Source organism: Prionailurus bengalensis, chromosome A2 (genome assembly GCF_016509475.1).
Source record: "Prionailurus bengalensis isolate Pbe53 chromosome A2, Fcat_Pben_1.1_paternal_pri, whole genome shotgun sequence".
NCBI lineage: Eukaryota > Metazoa > Chordata > Mammalia > Carnivora > Felidae > Prionailurus > Prionailurus bengalensis.
This window is the reverse complement of record NC_057348.1, coordinates 53,328,358-53,344,218: the sequence shown is the minus strand read 5'-3', so window position 1 is coordinate 53,344,218 and position 15,861 is coordinate 53,328,358. Positions and strand designations below refer to the sequence as shown.

General features: G+C 40.6%; 1 protein-coding gene across 1 annotated transcript in view; it reads right to left on the bottom strand.

Annotated features, from left to right (window-relative positions):
* Window positions 1-15,861, bottom strand: part of SYN2 (synapsin II) — a 196,880-nt gene that overhangs the window by 47,416 nt on the left and 133,603 nt on the right. Inside the window, exons 2-4 of the mRNA XM_043588144.1 lie at window positions 4,151-4,208; window positions 2,747-2,838; window positions 393-549 (exon numbers count right to left, since the gene is read on the bottom strand). Of these exons, the coding sequence (XP_043444079.1) occupies window positions 393-549; window positions 2,747-2,838; window positions 4,151-4,208 (307 nt within the window). The remainder of the gene's footprint in view (window positions 1-392; window positions 550-2,746; window positions 2,839-4,150; window positions 4,209-15,861) is intronic.

Below are 15,861 nucleotides of genomic sequence, written 5' to 3'. Positions count from 1 at the left end.
GGGGCAGGTGTTTCCTTCTAAGAGGGCAGGCTGGAGCAGCAGTTATAGGAGCTGGGTCCCCACAGCCTCAGGCCTTTCTAATAGCCCTTCAGAGCCAAGAAACAGGTATTTTTATTGTTGCATCTTATGGCTGAGGGCACAGCCTACCGACTCGTAAAGATTTCTTTATAGAAGCTTTGTGTGGCTTTGTTGTGAGACCAAAGGTCCACTCTGCAGCAAAGGCAGCCCAGCCCATGATGATAATATTTTATTGTGAGAGCCTACCCTACCCCTTGTCCCATTTGAAGCTCCTCCCATATCCTCACAGCTTTGCCTAATGCGCCTTGATTATCAGTGGTCCCCCCTGGGGGACTGGGAGCTACAGGATCTGGGGAGAAGGGGATCTCACTCACCACCCATGGCTTGTCACAGAAGTTGTAAATGGATTCCAGTGAGTTGATGCTGGGGAGGCCTGCATACTGCATGCCAATAATCAGGTGGCGGAAGTCCTCATTCTCTGCCATGCCAAATGCATGCTGCCGGATAAGCACAAAGTCCGGCCGGAAGGACCTGGTAAAAAATGTAGAGGCAAGTTTCCCATCAACCAGCATCTCAGGTCACACATCATCTCGTCTCCTATTTCCAAAGCCCTAGATAGAAAAGGGATATTCAGGGCCACCTGGTGTAAGCCCCTCATTTTATTATTATTATTCTTTCATGGACTAGGAAGTGAAGTAATTATGGTACTTCTCAGAGGAAATTTAAGGAACAGATGTATGAAGTTCCCTTATTCCTCTGGATTAAGCATTGTCTTTTTCTAAGGTACAAATTCCTCAGGAGGGAAGAAGTACTTTCAGACCCATACACCTTAAATGAACAAGAATATGGGGAAATGTGAGAGCAGAAGTTCCTTGTGGCTTCAGAGTTCGTGCTCCAAGAGGATCCCAGAAGACTCTAAGGACAACATATGTGGCTGACTTCACAACCCTGCCACGGAGATCCCTGATCTCAGTGCCCTCTTCCAACTGCTTAAAGCTGATCAGGCCCCCAGGAGAGTAAGGGTTCAGGCTGACTGAGAACAGATGCCAAGCTTCCCGATGTTATCCTTCCAAAGCGTATGCTAGGGAGGGGTGCAAATATTTCTCGAAGAACTGAGGTTGAGCAATGGCTACAAGAAGCACTGGGAGTACAGAATGTTCCCATGCATGGGAAGGCTTCCTGTGTTTCCCCTCTAGCCAGCAAAGCTCCTTGCCTCAGCTGCTCCATCTTCATGCCCTGACTCCAGAGGAACCCCATCTTTCCAGAGAGTCAGTTCTGTGGCAGCATCCACCCTCAAGGCTCTAGAGCTTGCCAGTTTCATACCGTATGCAGTGACGTACCTGGTTCTCTGCCCAGACCATCCATCCAACCCCGATCTGCAGCTCCAGTACCACCTGGCCTCAAAGACCAGTCTTTTTAATGTGGGGTTGGAAGAAGCCCTCCTCAGTCACGCAAGGGACTTAGCATCAAGTCAGTATGGCATGTGCTAGAGCTGTTCTGACTTCCTTGTGCCCAAGTTCTGGGAAACTGGCTCCAGCCTATATGCCTGAGATCAAAACTTACATATCAGTTATAGGAACTGAGGTGCAGACTTCCTACACAGGCCAGCTCTCAAGTTCCTACACTCGTACCTGGAAGGGCCTGCCTTATTCTTGCCAGATCCCTCCTGACACCCACTATGGACTTTTCTGTCACCACCTGCTTCTGTGCATGCATCCCTATGACTCATTCTACCTGCAGCTGGAGGAGCCCATCGTTTTCTTGAGCTCACTCCCTACCTGAACGGACATCTCTTTTACTCCTCCTCAGTCTCCAGGATGGAGGAGTTTACATTTCCCTGTTGTTAAGTTCCCGACACCTGAGTTTTGCCTTCCTTGTCACTGAGCCAGTTCCTGTTGGACACTGGAGACCTCAGTGTCAGGATGCTGCAGATGGAGGTAGGGAAGAGGATAAAGTAAAGATTCTTCCTGGAGCAAGATTCTGAAGTCTAAAAACCTGATGCCATGCTGGACCCCTCGGAAGAATGACACTGTGGGAACCATTTTTCCCAATCTGGAATTCTCATTACCTCCCCTAACAGAATTGTTGTATTAGATTTGATCACATATATAAGTGATATGATCCAACACACCACCTGGCATGTGAGTGTCCTGGTAACTGCAAATTTTCTTCCATCCACAATGTCCCTTCCAACCTAGACTTTCCTATCAGACTTATGAATTCCCAGGACTAAGGAATATAGAAAGAATACAGGGATGGGGGTTGAAAGAATACAGGGCTAGGGGTTAAGAGAATAGAGAAACACAAGGTTCTGCCAGCAACTCACTGAGTAAATTGAAGAAAATCAATGCAAAATAGAAGGCTGAACTAGATCAGAGGTTTTCAAACCTTTTTTTAAGCGAAGGAATCCTATTTTCCAGGGAAAATATAAAAGCACAAAATCACACTGGTGGAAGGGGTGCTGGGGTCTAGAACTCCCCTAATAAATAGGACTCTAGTTACGTCTAAATGAGTCCTGAGTCCTTTCTCTACCAATGGACTAAGAGCTCTGCCTTAGTTTTCTCCGCCTTCCTCTACTACTTGTCCATAGCACACATCATTAACTTCTGTACAATATACACAGCACTGCCTTCTCAATCCAACACTTGACTTTGAAACCACCTCTGCAAACCAGAGACAATAACTCCGAAGACTGTGACAGTGACCCTGAAGACAGAAAGGAGCTTACCGGACAACCTTTGTGCCATTCCGGAGCACCTGCATATCCACAGCATATGTCCCATCTGCATGGGCCACCAGGTTGAGCTCTGAAAATTCGGCCTGGAAAATAACAGTAGGGGATTAAGAGGGTACATTACATGTTACATGTTTTGTTTTTTTTTTTTTTTAACTATAGTTAAAATTATAAAAAAAATAAAAATAAAAATAAATAAAAATAAAAATAAATAAATAAAAATAACGGTAGGGAAATAAGATCACAGTCCTTTGCCAAGTTCTCCCCAGAGCAGCAGCAGCTTTTCCCCTAAACATTTATTCAGTTTTCAAATATTTTCACAAACTGATCTCATCCAGCTCTCATAGCAACTCTGTGAGGCAAGAAGGACAGAGAGAATTCTCCCTATTTACCAAAGAAGCAGTTAAGTGACTTTTCTGGAAAATAAAACTTAGTGTTGGCAGAGACTGGAGCAAAGCTCAGGTGTTCTGACTCCCCTGTGCTGACTTTCTACAGAGCAGGAACACAAACTGAGGCAACACGCCCTCTGTCAGTTTCAACATAAAAACACCAGGTTTTAGTTTAGGCAACCGGGTTTTACTTCTGTTCTGCCCCCATTTAGCTCCATAAGACTTTAAGCAAGTCACTTCACCTCTCGGGGTGGGAGGCGGGGAGGATTTCTTTCATCTATAAAATGGGAATAATTTGTAATCAACCCTGCCTATCTAACAAGTTGTTTTAAGAACTGAATGCAACAATGCATAGGAGAGTACTCTGTAAATCACAGCACTCTGTGTAAGGAATGACAAGTAACTTCTATTATTACATAGAAAATACATGCATTGTTTCAACTGGACACCCCTTCTCCACCCAAATGGACTTAATTATCTCTATTACAATGCAAAGGGTAGAGGAAGATTAAAAAAAAGGAGGGGGGTGATTTCAGGACTTTACTACATTACAAGCAAGGTGTTCTTTTGAAATTCTCTCTGCAGTGTAGCCTCACACCCAGAATAGGCACCACTGGAGGCTGCACAACTGAATGCCAGATATGTGCCAACCCAGGAAAATCATGCAACCAACAATACGGAGGTATGGCCGGTGTCCCAGGAAGACATTCCCCTAAGGTTTTCCTCAGCCTGAGAACTGTGTACTGCAAGAAGTCCCTAAGAGCCACTCTCCTCGCTTCTTTACAGACACCAGCACCATGAAAGAAAGTCAGGAAGTTGAAATGCAGCCTTCATAACCATATCTCATAGGCAGAAAATCCCCAGGGAGAGGGGTGAGGGAAGGAGATGGAGAGCCTAGAATCCAGTGACAGACACTGAACTCTACTCTGAAGAACTAGATGGTTCACTGTGGGATGTCAAGAAAGAATAATGATGATGCAGATGTAACTCTGGGCTTCAGGGTGATTACCTGTTCCACTTTGATATCATAATCTCCAAGGACTTTTTTGCCCCGGAAGCACTTGGCCCTAGAAAAAGGGGAAAAAAAAAACAACCCACACAAATTAGTATCATAGAAGTGTTTGAGATCAGGAATTCACGATCATAAAGAAGAGGACCATAGTAGAGAGAACCCCAGAATGAGAGGGTTGGACCCTATAACTCAGCTACTGGATCATCGTGAGACAGCCTCAAGCAAACAAACCACTTCCTCTCCTTTATGCTCAGCTTGCCTACACATAAAATAATCCAAAGCACTTTTTCACTCCTAGATTTTGCAATTTTTATGATAACATCCTTGGTCTTTGGGCTACAAAAGAAGTCTAGAAGTAGGGATTCCCCTAATGTTATTCCTCGTAAAGAGCAGGTCAGTCTTACAGATATACTTTGCTTATCTTCCTCTATCCCACAAGTCACTCTGATTTTCTACTTGGGCTCTGCCCTTGGAGTTTTTAAAGAAACTGTTATCATTTTACCCCTTCATACCCATACTTCCAAAAAGGATTTGAGGCAATTAATAATTTAAAAGGCAAATATAACCAACAAAATAAGGATTAAAGGACAATGAATGACAGAGTTAATTATACCAGAAAATAAATTTTAAAAGGGAAGAGGCTGAGGAATGCTGCTATAATTGAACACAAAACCTATCTTGTATTTCTGAATTTCAGTCAAGAAAATTAGTCAGGCTGAGTTATATAGTAATTATTATCTTCCTATCTTGTCATGGATCTAGAGGAACGTCATATTAATGCATCAGTGTCTTCAGAGGCCCTCATAAGTGGACTGTGTTTATGTTTATATTTCTATCCATTCCTACTTTGCTCTTAACTCCCCATCCTCACCCCCATAAGATTTTCTTATCTGTCCATTTAGGCTACTTCTCCATATGGGAAAAGGGCCTTTCCACACTATACCTGTTAGCTGGGTTGGTCCCACTTTCCCAGTGCTTGAAATTTCAAATTAGCATATTTCACTGGTGGGTTTCTAGAAGTCCCTCTCCAAAATAAAGGGATAAATTAACATTTATTGGACATCATGTTCCAGGAATTGTATGTACGTTGCTTTCAAGAAGATCTCTCTTAATCCTCATAACAACTTATGAGACAGAAAGGTATTCATTTCTGAGATGAGGAAACCAAGACTCAGAGGAGGAAAATGGCATATTCAAGGTCACATGGCAAGTTAGTGACAGAGCCAGTCAGTATTCACACCCACGTGTGGGTTCAGTGCCCTTGGGACTGTATAGTACTGTCTCCCTCTGCTGATTCATTCTCTCCATCTTCACTCCCACCATTACAAAAACTGACTCGTCATTTGTGCTACATTGCATGTTTTTTCCCTATTTTCCTTCTTCCGCTCAAAAGGACTTGATGTTGTGAGCACTATTTCCACTACAAATACTTCCTACCCTGGTTCCTGTGAACTACCCAGGATGAGGCCAAGATATTTCCTTTCCTCTCTGGATTCTGGAACAGTCCGTTCTAGGAAGTTATCATTTGTCCTAAGTCCCTGGCCACCCTTAAATTGCTCCCCAGAGGTACTCAGCCATCCTGGAGCTGGATCACTGAAGCCTATCCCCCCAACCTTTGTTCCAATACCTTAGTGAGCTTCATCAGCTTGCTTACAGAACCCTGTTCAACATCCATAGGTCTGTAAGCCCCTCCAGCAAGGGGCCTGTACCCTATCCTGTCTCCTTGGCTACAGTTCCATCTTATTTATGAATTTAAATGATAGTCTATAGTGGCACTATCACTGCTCTGTAGATTTTTGACTCTGGAGATCTTTTCCATGACTATAAAAAGGAGAAATGGAGTAAATGACCCTAGAGGTTCCTTTCTTGTGTTGATGAGGTGTGTCTACCTTGTTATCAGCAATGCTTTTCTGATGCTTCCTTCTATCTTCCTGTCTCAAAATAGCTCTTGTTCTGTGAGGTAAGTCTCAGAGCCATTAACAATAACCTCTCATTCAGTATGATACCTTGCACTTTCAAAGCACATTCCTTGCCTTATTTGTCCCTTACAACTTGGTGAGGCAGCCAGGGCAGATAGTGCTGTCCATCTGACTGATGGGGAAATTGAAACCCAGAGCAGTTAAATAATATGCCCAAACCACAGAAAAGTTCATAGGGGTTAAGCCTAGAACTAAGAGTTTACATCTAGGTGCTTACGTGTCACCAAGTATTTTAATTCACTTGCACTTGCTTATTTTGTGAGTTTTAAACACTGATACTGAAGTATATTTATAGATTCTGGCTGGGTTTATCTGCCACTTCCTGCACCTGCCCAGTGACCAAGTCAGCTAACGATACTGTTTTCATGCCTTCTCCCCAGCCCCACCTCTCCAATGATCTTAATGCTTTTTCCTTAAGGTAATTTGTCCTGTTGAAAATCTTGGTCTGTGTTTCCTGGCTCTGGGTCACTGACCTCTCTTGGCTGAGCCAATCTTATAAAAAAGAAGCTGAGATAGCAAGTGGATGGGGCAGAGACGTTTTCTGGAGAATGAGCACATTCTCCCAGCTCTGGCCCTTGGAAATTTTGGTTCCAGATATTTTTATGAAGAATCTTGCTTGTAACTTACAAGCAAGTGACAGAAGTGACAGAAGTACCTGCTGATATTAAGAGAGCACTGTTAGGAGTCAGCGTGTTAGAATCCAGAGAAGCTGTGAATCACAATGCTCTGAAATCCTAGCCTTAACCTTTCCTGGCTCTGTGACCTTAGGCAAGTGGCTTAAATTAAACAACAACAAAAAAGGTATGTCATGTGGTGAAATCAACCAAAATCTACCTTCAAAAGCACATAAAAGAATAAGATAAAAAATAAGTTTCTCCTTTCCCATTCCTTTTTCATCACACATAATCCTCATTACCAGTTGCAAGCATATCCTTCCAGTGTGGGGAAAATGTGTGTATGTTATTTGCATACATATATGCTTCATACATACATATAGTATCATGCTACATAAACTCTTCTTTTTTGGATCTTGATTTTTATTGCACTTGATAAAACATCTTAGTGATATGCTTTCAGCACATACTGATGGACCTCTTTCTAATAGTTGCAAGAAATTCTATTTGAAAGTCATACAGTAATATCACCAATATATATTGGTGAGTGTTTAGATTTTCAGTTTGGGGTTATTTTTGACATTATAAACAGTGCTATAATGGCTAACATTTAAGAATATATCCATAGAGGGGCACCTGGGTGGCTCAGCTGGTTAAGCATTTGCCTCTTGATTTTGGCTCAGGTCATGGTCTCATGGGTTCCTGAGATTGAGCTCTGCCTCAGGCTCTGTGCTGACAATGCAGAGCCTGCTTGGAATTCTTTCTCTCCCCTTCCCTTGCTCTGTCTCAAAATAAATAAGTAAACATTAAAAAAAAAGAGAGAATCTATCCATAGGATAAAGAACTTATTTTTCCTAGCTGTACTGAGGTAGAATTGACAAATAAAATTGTATACATTTAGTGTATATCATGATTTAATATACCCATACTTTGTGAATTGGGATTACCACATTACATGTCTATCACCTCACACAGTTACCATTTTGTGTGTGTGGTGAGGACACTTAAGATTTAATCTCTTAGAAAATTTCAAGTACACTATACAATTTTATTAACTATAGTCACCATGTTGTACATTAGAAGGGTAAACAATTTATTGCAGAACTGCTGGTGCAAGGAACATACAGAGTTATAGTTTTTACTGACATTGTCACACTGTCCTCCCCACCCTCCCCTGATGCCCCAAGAAAAATACACCACTCTCCTCAGTGTTTGAAAGTTTGGGAAAGTTACTTCACCTCCCTTAGTTCCCTTCCTCCCTCCCTAACCTCATAGCCTCTTGCATAAACAGGGCACAGAGAAGGACTTTCTGACTGGCAATCTTGTCAAATCAACCCAAATTCACCTCCTTGTTCTCAACCCTAAACAGAACCCAAGATGTACATCCTTGAAGCACAGACTAAAAATATCTATGGTGCCTGTGTTGTCAATTTCCCCCTATTGTACATTTTCTTAACAAGCCTAGCAGCTGAGGATCTATGTGAGTTTAATGGCTTGCAGCTTCCTTGATGGGCCAGGCAATGAACCATCTTCCCTTATTGCTAAAATGAGTAGAGCCTTCTAGATTTAACTCTTCTTACTCAAGGCAATGAACACATTCACCAATCTCACCAATTCCTATTCAACTAGGGCTTATGAGGCTGAGGAACACAATTTCAAAACACTTCTCTGCTAAGGCCGCCTCAAAACTTGTTGGCCCAACCTATGCAAGCCCAACTTAAATTCTCCCTGTTTTATGCATGGGATAATGGAGAAAGGTCTCGAAATGGAATGGAGAAAGGTCTAGAAATAGAAGCCAGTTTTGTTGGGTTCAGGCCTAGTTCTACCACTTTTCAGGAGTCTGACTTGACAATAGTTGCCTCTCTGAGCCTTAGTTTCCTCATATATAAAACAGGGCTGATAATAATTGTAATACTCATAGCAAGCATACACTATGTGCTAGCCACTATTCTAAGTATTTTATTTTATATATTTTACCTCATTTATTAATACCTTACTCACAGGTCATTGTGAAGACTTAATAAAGCCAGATGAGAATAACGGACATGAAAGTGTTTTGGAAACTCTGAAATGCTATGTAAATACAAACTACTGTTAGCAAAATGCAACAAATATTTATGTACCAGGTATTACTGCTGTTTTATTATTACCACAGCCAACATGGCCTCTTCCTCCTCTGAACTTTCATCCCATTTATTGTCTGCTTATGATATTTGGCTCACAGCATCATCATCTGATACCACCTTTCAAACTCAGTTGTCTAATAATCTGGGATACCCCTCTCCCACCCTGAGCCTTAGACAACTGGATTATGTAATAATGCTTGGTGCAAGGACCACCCACAAGTGAGCCCTGGATTTTCCAGAACATTTTGGCATTTTAATAATGATTATGTGCTGTTGTCTGCTTATATGCTCTGAGCTAAGGCCTGTACAAACATAATCATTGTGTCCATAAATTTCCAACTCCTTCACTGAGCTATGTACTTACCTAGGTTCATAATCAGGGCTTGCTTATTAACTGGAGTTAATGTTATGTTAATATTAGGAGTGATGGTTTTGGCCAGACAAATGGAGAAAACCAGAAGGGGCCACCTTCAGGATTGACTGAACAGAGCCTGTCACTGCAGGCCCAAGTTCCTCCTTTCTTCCTGCATTGCGTATCTGAGGGCACGTGCGCGTCTATTCTTTCTTCCCCACATGAAAATCTGTTCTCAATCTCCAACCACACTGGAACTAAAGGGCCTAAAAACAGCCTTAAGTGTAAATCTTCCCTAGGTGCCTGAGGTTTATATAGGGATCAAAACCCCAATCTAGAATATGAAAGCACTAACAAGCATTCTTAGAGCTCTGGAACCAGTCTAGCACTTAGTAAATACCTGGCACTGGTGTGGACACTTATCTTTAACAAGGTGCTTAGTTTCTGGCACTCACTGTCTCACTGGCCTTGTTCTTTCAGCCAAGCATCTCTAGGCATGAAGAAGTTAGAAAGTAAACTGGAAATATTAGAGGATTCCTATTTCCCACCCTACACTCAAAGGGTAAAATTAGGCCTGCTAGTCTTGCAGAGGGTTTATGAGGTCCTGCCGCCACCCACTGGCAAGATGTGTACTGCCACCAACCCCACTAGCCCAGGAATATCCCTCCAGGTGCTCATTTGCTGCCTTGACAAACCATGCCTGAAAATTCACTTTCTTCTAGAAAGTGTGTGTCCATATACCCCAAGCTACATATCTGGCTTTTTGCAATCTCTAGAAAGAAAGTCTACAATTTGTCAATAAATTCAACAACAATTTACTGAGTACCCAATAGTAGGTGCTGGAACTGTAAAAATGCATCAGCAGTTGCCAAGTAGAGAAAGCACAGTCTAGAAAAGGAGAATGATGGCCATTACCAATACAGGCAATTACTAAGTTCCTTTTCAACTCTTAAGATTTATAACCAGTATTCACATTCCCACCTTTCAATCTTTCTTTAAAAAAATACTTGAAGTGCACAACTAAAACAACAGAAGAAGTTTCATATAACTCAGAAACATGTAGTGAAAAGCAAGTTCCCTCTACCTTTACGAAGCTTACAGATTAGTGGAGAACAGAAGCATAAATAAAAGGTATAAATATAAATTTAGGGTATAAGCTATAGCAGGAGTATAAACAAGGCATGTTAGGAACTCAAAGGAGGGAATTCTCTTTGCCTGGAGAAGTCTAGGAGGGCTCTAGAAAGGGAATCTTAAAGTCTTAAAGAATGAGTAGGAATTTGCCACATAAGAAGAAGGAAGCAGAATTGAATGGCTGAGTATAAAGGCACAGAAGCTACGTAAGCACAGAACACTGTGGTGGACCCCGTGACTGCAGGGAAGGACACTGTAAGCTGAGCAGTGAGAGCTGCAGGTATAGAGAAAGGGAAGCATCTAACCGGCAAAGGGTTCAGATGTCAGGCTGAATAGTTGGGACTTAATGGCTAGTTTACAAAAGTTTTTAAAACTTTTTATTGTGAAAAAACTATCCTCATCAGTTATCAATATTTTGCCCATCATTTTCAACTATCACCCTCACTGTTGAGACTATTGTTTGAGTGTTTTAAAACAAATCCAAAATTTCATACCATTTCTTCTATAACACTTTAAATACTATCTCTGGCGATGATGCATTTTTTATTGTAGCAAAATATACATAACAAAATTTGCCATTTAAACATTTTTAAGTCTAAAATTCAGTGGTGTTAAATACATTCACAACGTGCAGTCATCATCACTATTTCCAAAAATTTTCGCCATTCCAAATAGAAACTGGAGCCATGAAACAATAACTGCCCATATCCCATCCCCATCTCATCCCTGATAATCTACTTTCTGTCTATGAGTTTGGCTATCCTGGGTAATGACTTTTTAACACTTAATTTAGTATTAATAATTAATAATTTTTAACATCTTTACTGTTAAAATAAATTTTAACATCTTTAAAACTTTCCCAATTGTCTCCAAAAATACTGTCAAAGAGGGGTGCCTGGGTGGCCCAGTCGGTTAAGCATCCAACTTCAACTCAGGTCATGATCTTGTAGTTAGTGAGTTCAAGCCCCGCATTGTGCTCTGTGCTGACAGCTCAGAGCCTGGAGCCTACTTCAGATTCTGTGTCTCCCTCTCTCTGCCCCTCTCCTGCTTGTGCTCTGTTTCTTTCTCTCCCTCAAAAATAAATAAACATTAGAAAAATTTAAAAATACTGTCAAAGATGTTAAGCAAGGAGGTGACATGATCAGTTGTGCCTAAGATCTGAGAAACCACTTATCTGGAATGTGGGAGAGACTGGAGGGAACAAACCAGGGCTTGAGATCATCTGGGAAGCTGGTGCAGTAAGTAGATTTCAGGACTTGCTATCTTACCAGTACACAACCAAACCGATAGCTACTGCACAGCATTCATCTGGCAACTCAATTGATAACGTAATTGATTAGGCCTAGAAACCTAGCACCTGCCTGGAAAATGACAGTTATTTAAGAAGATATTTAAGAAGATATTAGCTAAGAGGATTTAATGAAATGATAGAAAGTGGTATATGATTCCTACTAAAGATGTTCTGGAACAGAGACATAAATCAGACCTAAAATAGTCAGGGTCTTAATATTGGTAAAGGGTTCTTAACTCAAATTTGGACTTGTTTTCTAATTCACAAACCATAAAACCCCATATGTGGAGAAATGTCTGTTACAGATAATTGGTTTAGGAATGAGAAGCAAACAATAGGAATGAGTGAACACTTTTCCGGATAAAAAGTTCTGTGGCTAGTCCTTGATGTTATTAATTCAGTGATTAAATTGTTCTATCAAATGCTCTGCAACAAGGCACTTCTTACATAGAAAGCAAGTTGCATGGTGTCTTAGTTAACATTCATATAAATGATCTGGAAGAGAGTACAAGGGGAAATTGCCAAGTTGCAGATGGCATTCAGCTCTTCCAGGGATTAAAATGCCAAGCTGATTAGGGATAAACTGAAAGAAGATGTGGACGTGGGCAGAAAAGTGGCAGAGGAGTTTTAATGTGACTAAGTGTAAGAAAACACATTCAGGGGAAATGATCTTATCACAGGATCATGAGTGTTCAACTACAATCCAGTAAAGGAACCTGAAATGACAGGGGAGGAAAAAAAAAAGACATCAGTCCTGTACAATGTCACAGACAAAACACAAAAAGAACAAGAGTGAAAGATTTTAAAATGTTGGGTATCATCAGAAAGTTTACTGGAAACCCAATACAAAGAGTTTCTTACAGGGGCTCCCGGGTGGCTCAGTCAGTTGAGCATCGGACTTCGGCTCAGGCTATGATCTCACAGTCCATGAGTTTGAGCCCCATGTCAGGCTCTGTGCTGATAGCTCGGACCCTGGAGCCTGCTTCGGATTCCGCGTCTCTCTCTCTGCCCCTCCCCTGCTCATGCTCTGTCTGTTTCTGTCTCTCTCTCTTTCAAAAATGAATAAACATTTAAAAAGTTTTTTTTTAAAGTAATAAAGAGTTTCTTACACTCTGACCTCATCTTGTACAAACTATAGGATGTCCATATTTTTGACTCAGCATATTAGGTCCACTTGTCTAAAAACAAATAACATAATGAAAGTAGAAATGGCTCAGGGAAAAAAGAACAAAATGTAAAGGCTCTGATGTTAGGAAAGACTTCAATAAAATCTTCAGTCTGTAAAGGTAAAGATCCAAAGAGGACAGAAGTAATATGAAGGAGGGAAAGAGAACACTGAATGACTACATACGTCATTCATCCCAGATAACCAATTAATCTCATGATACTTCATGCCTTACAGGAATGTCATCGCAATGTTACAGGTTTTATAGGAAAATGAGGCTCAGATAAATTAAGGGACTTGGTTAAAGGTAGTAGTTAGTAGGTGGCAGAGCTGGTAAAATTAAATTTCAGGACCTCTGATGATCAAATTTAGAGACTGTTTAGTTTCTCAGATGGGGACTGTGCTCTATTCATTTTTGTATTCCCAATACCTGTCCTACTATTTGGCACATTTGCTCATTGTGAAAGAGTCCTGGGCTTGTAGGTCTCTGAAGATACCTACAGAGTCCATGTCTCTGGAATTTATATATTCGCTTAAGTTGTCTGTGGGACAACTTCAATAGCCTTAGATGGCAGATGAGACCCCTTAAGAAAAACAGCAAAAACTCAAAGCTCTGAAAATGACTAATTTCTAAGTAAACACCCCAGTTTGACTTCAGTTAGGAACACTAAATCACTTTTTCTGAGCAGATTTTCTGAAGATCTCTATTTTGGGGAATAATTAAATGATGCAGTATAACAAGATAAGATTATCGAATACAGAAGAAAAAAAAGAATCCTGTAATTCAGAACACATGATGGGAAGATTAGATGCATTTGTCTATAATTATAGTGGAGCTACAGAACAGAATGCTTTGGAGTCATGGGACAAATTCTCTTTCCATGACTGGCTTATAAAATTAAATCAGGCTGATTTGATTTTGGAGCAAAATGGGTCAGTTATGAAGTTTGCTTTAGAGAAACATCAAGCAAATATAATTTTCAAAAGATACAGATTTATTTTATGCTAGATAAACATGGTTCCTAGCCCTGGCAAAGCCCTAGGTTTAACTCCAGTGGAGGGTCACAAATCATACCCACCATTACCATCAAAGCTGCACGTTTCCATCCATTTATAGCAGTCAAGATATAAAGGAACATTCTGTATAATCTGGCCCCATCCTTCTATTTCAAATTTATCTCCTACCATTTCCCTCCTGCAAGACAGCTGCAGAGTTGTTGTGTGAATTAGAAAAAAAGCACCCTTTACTCCAGGTGGACACATTCCTGTACCCAGGTACCCTGGACTGGCAAAAAGAAGGTGGGGCTGAGTTTCATCCCTCACTAGTCTCCACACTCAAATGCACTTGTATGGTGAAAAACCTGCACCAGCATATGTAGGAGCCCTGTCCTACCACCATTCAGACACTGAATGGTACTACTACATCAATCTACCACGCAGATGCTGTTTCCCAGCTACCTCTCATCAAACTACTGCCTCTGTGCTTTGGTCTGCTTAGAAACCACCTCTTTCGCACAATAGCCAAGATGTGGAAACAACCTAAATGTCTAGTGATGGGCAAATGGATAAAGAAAGTGTGATGTATATGTATAATGGAATATTATTCAGCCTTTAAAAAGGTAGCTCTGTCATTTGCAATGACATGGATGAACCTGGAGGACATTATGCCAAGTAAAATAAGCCAGGTACAGATAAATACTTCATAAGCCACTTACATGTAGAATATAAAATAGTCAAACTTAGAAGCAGAGAGTAGAATGGTGGTTGTCAGGGGCTGGGGAGGCAGCAATTAGATGTTGGTCAAAGATTCCAAAGTTTCAGTTAGGCAAGATGAATGAGTTTTGAGGATCTAAAGTACATCAGGTAACAATTCTGTATTGTATTCTTGAAATTTTCTGAGAGTTCTCACCACAAAATTTACTGTGTTCTTAACACATACACACACCACAAAAGGTAATCTCAAAGGATTTTTATGCATCTATTGAGATCTTATTGTTTTTCTTATTATATTTGCTGCTGTGGTGAATTACATTGATTGATATTGAAATGTTATATGAATTTTGAGTCCCTGGGATGAACCCCATTGGGTCATCATGCATAATCCTTTGTTTTCTTTTTAAAAAATGTTCATTTATTTTTGAGAGAGAGAGCACAAGTACAAGTAGGGGAGGGGCAGAGAGAGAGGGAGCCAAAGATCTGAAGCCGGCTCTGCGCTGACAGCAGAGAGCCCGATGTGGGGCTCGAACTCTCAAACCTTAAGATCATGACCTGAGCTGCAGCTGGACGTTAACCATCCAGGTTAATTGAGCCATCCAGGTGCCCCAAAGCATGATCCTTTTTATATATCATGGGATCATCTAAAATGCTAAAGTGCTATCACTAAAATGTTATTTAGGAATTGTTGAATCTATGTTTATTGGGGATTTTGGTTTGTGAGTTTTCTTTTTTTGTGGTGTTTTTGTCTTGTTTGATGTCAGAGTAATAATGCTGGCTTCACAGAATGAGCTGGGAGTAAGAATGTTTGTGGAACTTGTATTCTCTACCATAAATGTTTAAGAGAATTCACCTGTGAAGCAATCATAGACTTTGTACTTTTCTTCCAGCTTTTGGATCCAGGAACAAGTCTTACCTTATTATACAATGTTCTTTTTGATACCTAATCAGATTCTATTAATAACATGTTACAAAGAATGACTGCATCTAAATTTGTAGGTGGAATGGGATATAAGTCCTTTTCTCTTTGCTCTTATCCAAATTATTGTTAAGGCTATTGTAGCCTCAACAAAATTGGATGGAGAGTCTTATATTTTCTTTTCTGGTACAAATTTTATGAATTATCTTTGCATGTATCCTAAAACTTATTAAAGACCATTTGAAAATTAATGTTAAAAAAAAGGAAGGAAATCACCTCTTCTCATTCTTCAAGGTCCAAAACAAGTTCCTCCTCCTTTATGAAACCTTTCCTGTCCTTCCCTCTGATAGTGGTTTTCCTTTCCTTTGAAAGTTTAGTCTGAAACCCATTCCCTTGTCACTTTAGAGAGACACAGTTT